This window comes from Antrostomus carolinensis, unplaced genomic scaffold (genome assembly GCF_000700745.2).
Source record: "Antrostomus carolinensis isolate BGI_N321 unplaced genomic scaffold, ASM70074v2 scaffold30565, whole genome shotgun sequence".
Classification (NCBI taxonomy): Eukaryota; Metazoa; Chordata; class Aves; order Caprimulgiformes; family Caprimulgidae; genus Antrostomus; species Antrostomus carolinensis.
In genome coordinates this window covers 357-4,243 of record NW_010314782.1, presented here as the reverse complement: position 1 = coordinate 4,243, position 3,887 = coordinate 357, and the positions used below count along the sequence as shown (strand labels likewise).

At 60.8% G+C, this 3,887-nt stretch overlaps 1 protein-coding gene across 1 annotated transcript; it reads right to left on the bottom strand.

Moving 5' to 3' along the window:
- Positions 1-1,602: 1,602 nt before the first annotated feature.
- GPR37L1 (G protein-coupled receptor 37 like 1) lies at positions 1,603-2,895 on the bottom strand (the record flags this gene model as incomplete). The annotated part of the gene is made up of 1 exon (XM_010167764.1): positions 1,603-2,895. A coding segment is annotated over one exon (813 nt), but the record flags the coding sequence as incomplete, so codon positions are not given.
- Positions 2,896-3,887: the final 992 nt, after the last annotated feature.

The window sequence follows — 3,887 nt, the reverse complement described above, 5'->3', positions numbered from 1 at the left end:
TCCTTGTGGGTCCTTCCAACTCACAATATTCGATGATTCTATGATTTGAGGTGCTGCCTCCAGCATCTGATGACATTTTCTTTGCCTCTGTGCAAACACGCACTTGCAGATGTCCAGCTGTGGCCATCGCTGCCACTGGACCTTCCTCTGCCCCCACATCATGTCCCAGGACACTGCTGGGTTTGGAGGGGAGTTGCTGCAGGGCTCCTGCCCCCTCTCCCTGCCCCCTTGCTGGCACCAGCCCCATCCCGGGGGCTGTGGCTGTTGCTGGTGGGGACACCCCAGCCCTGTGTCATCTGCACCAACCCCCCCTGGGTTGTGGTTTGTGCTTTGGGGCAGCCAAACAGGGTACCCAGGAACTGGGCCCATGGGGTGCTCTGCCTGATATGGGGCCATGTGTCACCTCAGCCCACGCTGATGGAGCTGCGGGTGCTCTCCCAGCCCCCTGCCCTGCTCTCCTCCTCAAGCATCCAGCCCTGCGGGGCCGCAGCAACAAGCCCGGCTTTGTTTGCCCTTGGCCCGGGCTCAGAACAGGGCGACACAGACCGAGCACATGAGAGCTGCCTCCGCTCCCGTCCTCCCACTGCCACCGAACCCCCACAGGGACCCCGCTCACCCCACGGGGATGTGAGGGGCTGCACCAGCCTGGGCTCTGCTCCCCACACCAGGATGAGAGCCCTCTATGAGACCTCTCTTCTCCCCGGCTGCTCCCAAACTGCGGGGCCCAGTGCTGGTGGAGGGGGGAGGAAAAGGAAAAACCCTGTTTTGTGCTCTGGGAAGAAAACTGAGGCTTTTGTTTCCCTGGAAACGGGGCTGCCAAAGCAAAGCCGGGTGGGTGTCGGTGCCTCACAAAGCCAGCAGTGAGCCCCTCGCATTCACCCGCCCGTGGCAACCGGCTCCCTCGCCCCAGCATTTCGCGGGCTTGGGCGGGTGCCAGCGGCAGGACAAGGAGCTTTAACAGCTCTGGCGGATGGGGCCAGCCTGGCCAGCCTGTCCTCAGCCCCATCCCACCGCCCGGGCTGCTCCCCAGAGCCACCCGGGTGCTCGAGCCTTGGGCAGAGGGCGGATGTGGGGCTTGGAAACCCTGATGTTCTCAAGTCATCATTTGGGGACAGTGTTGTCCCCGTGATGGGCAGGTGGATGAGGCCAGGAACCCTGCATGGGGCTGTTTGGAGGAGATGTGCTCACCCCCTTGGCTCCCCAAGGGGTGCTGGGGGTGGTGGTCCTGCACCCTGCCCCCAGCACTGCACGGCAGCACCCAGGTCCTGCACGGTGGACGTGAGGAACCATCCATCTTGCAGGCTGTGGAGCACCCAGTGCTGGGCTGTCTGGGCTTTATTGGGACCAGTCTGAGTTCTACAAACCACCCCAACCAAGCCCGGTGCTTTGGAGGGGACCCTCCCAGGGCCTGGCACCAGCTCACTGTCACCCCAGAGGGAAGGGACAGAGGGACCTTTCCCTGACCTGGCACCGCTGCTTTCCTGCCCTCGTGCCCCCCCAGCTCCTCGTGCCCACCCCATGGCCCCCTGGTTTTAGGGAAGAACCATCCAAGCGCCAGCTCCCCGGGGCCCAGCCCAGCGGTGCCGGACGGCTGCGTGCACAGTGTGCTCTAGGTTACTGGTTTATTGAGGTCTTACACAGGGCACTGCAGGGATCTGGTGGGATACAGTCACCGGGACCTTCTCCTACTGGGGAGGGGGCTGGCAGGAGGGGACAGGACAGGACGAGGGCAGTTTGTTTGCTGTGTCCTCTGCAAGCCACCATGGAAACCCTCTGTAATTTCAGATGGCACCTTTCTGGCACAACTCCATCACCAGAGCAGCAACCCCTCCAAGCCTGGCCAGGACAGGAGGGTGCTGATGTCCTCACTGGCCTTTGGGCAGAGGCAAGAAGGCCACCAATGGAGCCACGGGGACTCGGGTTTCAAGCCCCACTTGCCCAATGTGGGGTTTGAAGCCCATGGTGTAGTCCCCTGAGCTGTCTCTTCTGCTTGCTCCACGTCCAGACACGGGCACTAATGGCAAAACAACGTTTGGTCTTGGGGGGAGGTGGTGAATCAATCTCTACAGCTCCCGGTGGCACTTAGCAAGGTGTGCCGAGGGCCAGGAGGGGTGGAGGGGACTCCCGGGGCTTGTCGAAGAAGATGGAGGAGGACATCTCCGTTTTGAGCTTGCTGTCGGCGCTGCCCTCACTGGAGGCAGTGGCGGGGCTGCAGCCCTCACAGCAGCAGCAGCAGCAGTCCATGAAGGCCTGACCCAGGGGTCTGCAGAGGCACAGGAGCAGGACGGGAGTCACAGAGCACTTGAAGAACAGGAAGAACTGGTTGATGAGGTTTAGCAGGTCCAAGGTCTGCTTGGACATGTCAGGGGACATGTAGGCGACCACAATGTTGCAGACATTCTCAGGGGTGGTGCAGAGCCCATAGATGATGGTCAGCCCGATGATGGTGCAGTTCAAGTGACTCTCGCACTGGCTGTGCTTGGTCCCTCGGCACTCAGTCTTCTTCTCAGTGCCGCTGATCCTCCGGGTCACCAGCTGGCAGCTCACAGTGAAGAGGATGGGCAAGCAGAAGTAACAACCAAAGTACCACCACATCCGAGCGTTTTGGTAGGTGAGCACCAGCGAGTAGACGGACTCGGGCAGGTTGGACGAGGGCTTCATGGTGCAATACTCTGTTACCACACCGGACACGGGTGATGTGTCCTGTGCCAGCTGCCAGAGCAGGATCTCTGGCACCGACAGTGTCATGGAGCCCACCCAGATGACGGCCAGCTTGGCGATGATGGACTGGCACTGCTCAATGGGCCGGGCACTGGCCTGGGGGCTGGTGGCTGCATGGAACCTGTCGATGCCCAGGGCACAGAGGCTGAAGGTGGTGACTCCCAGCGATGACACCTGGAGAGAGGGGAAGCAGAACAAATGGGCCTTGCTGCAGGGACATCACAGGGGGCTTGGCTTTACCAGGCTGGTAGCAAACCTGTGGCTACGCAAGACTACCAAGACAGCCCAAGATCCTTCCTCCAAGGTTTTAGAGGAGTCACAGCCTGTAGCTGCATCCCAGGGTTGGAGCCACTTTACTGTGACTCCGGAAAGGGCAGTGGATAAAATTGTCCCTTGACCCATTTGTCCCTGCCCAGCACCCTTTTCTGCGGAAGGGAGAGGCTTTGCTGGAGGTCTGTCTGTCTGTCCAGCCAGGGTGGGAAAATAGCAGGATCATCCCTCAGGCTCTTCCTCTCTTTTGGATGGTTCTAGAGAGGAAAAGCAAGGACCATCACACCCACCAGCACCTTCCCAGGGTCTCCAAGGACCCCAGCTGCCCCAGGTTGGCTTGTCGCTGCCCTGCTCTGCAGAGCTGCTGCCCGTGTCCTGGACAGGCCAAACGAGTTGAAGGCGCCATTGTCACAAATCAGCTTGGGGCAATTTCCGCTGCATTGAGAATGGCAGGAAAAACATCCTGTTTGCCAAAGGGAAGGGGCCAAAAGAGGCAGAGGCATCGCGGTGGCTCTGGGAGGGCTGGCAAGGCACTGAGGGTCACAATCAGCATTCATGGTCCCAGCCCCAGAGCCGCAGCTTTGCTTTGAGTCAAGTCCCACAGCCCTTGGCTGGGAAGGTGCTGGTGCCCCCCAGCCCCGCGCCTGTTCCTGGCCTCACCAAGCCATCAAACATCACCCTGTACTGAGGGACCTTCCCAGGAAACCTCCCAGGGCTTTGTGTGATACCTGGGCAGCCCTGAACAGGTCTGGCACCACCTCCCCATCCACCCTCCCACCCCCTAGCCTTTTCCAGTGGTCCTGGGTTGGCCCCTTCAGTGCGGCAGGACACAGGAGCTCATGACCCACACTGATGCCAAGCACCCAGCATAGCATCAGGGCACCATACTGCACCCA